The sequence below is a fragment of the Phaethon lepturus genome, unplaced genomic scaffold (genome assembly GCF_000687285.1).
Source record: "Phaethon lepturus isolate BGI_N335 unplaced genomic scaffold, ASM68728v1 scaffold28113, whole genome shotgun sequence".
Taxonomy (NCBI): Eukaryota; Metazoa; Chordata; class Aves; order Phaethontiformes; family Phaethontidae; genus Phaethon; species Phaethon lepturus.
In genome coordinates, this window is record NW_010527414.1 from 1,008 (window position 1) to 1,732 (window position 725).

Sequence of the window (725 nt, forward strand, 5' to 3'; positions counted from 1 at the left end):
TCAGCACTGGGGGAAGGGGGCATGTGGGTGCAGGCACGCACCTCCTCGTATTTGCGGTCAGCCTCCTCCGCTATGTGCTTCGCCTCCTTCAGCTGCATTTCCTGGAGCTCCATCTTCTCCTCATCCTTCATGGCCCTGTTTTCAATGACCTTCATCCCTCTGAGGAAAGCCCAAGCCAGAAGATGTTACTGCTGTGGGACAAGGTGGCACCTGCACCTCCCACCCACTCACTGTGCCCTGACCCTGCCATCCTCCAGCTCTGGATACTTGGGACACTGGCACTCGCTGGCCACCTCACACAATAGGGTCACACCAGCAGTACCCCAAGTATGCTCCTGCGCACAATTAAAGCAGTGGAGCTGACCGCAAGGCCACCCCAGGGCTGTCCCCCAGAGTGAGATGTGGCCACGGTGTCTCTCAACCAGGCAGGTCATGAACACATCATCCAGGGGGGAGGGGGGGATGTGGTGTAAAAATGTGTGCAGCCCAGGACGAACTGGCTGCAAACATCCACAAAAGCAGCCTGACAGGCCAGCAACCTTTAGAAAATGCTAGAAAACATCTCGTGGCAAAGCTTTTTCCCATTCAGAGGTGATGCTCACAAGTAGGGGGACACCAAACCCCCACAAACCTCCACTGCAGGGACTCCTGTAGACTCTTCTCTCGCTCAGATGCCGTTGCTCAAACTGGTCTTTGTCAATGGAGGGAAGAGCTCATGTAACTGT

At 55.6% G+C, this 725-nt stretch overlaps 1 protein-coding gene across 1 annotated transcript in view; it reads right to left on the bottom strand.

Annotated features, from left to right (window-relative positions):
- The window catches only part of LOC104617936 (tropomyosin alpha-3 chain-like), a gene marked incomplete at its 3' end in the record, with an annotated part of 645 nt that extends 490 nt beyond the window's left edge, over positions 1–155 (bottom strand). Inside the window, exon 1 of the mRNA XM_010283380.1 lies at positions 42–155. Within this exon, the coding sequence (XP_010281682.1) occupies positions 42–155 (114 nt within the window). The remainder of the gene's footprint in view (positions 1–41) is intronic.
- Positions 156–725: the final 570 nt, after the last annotated feature.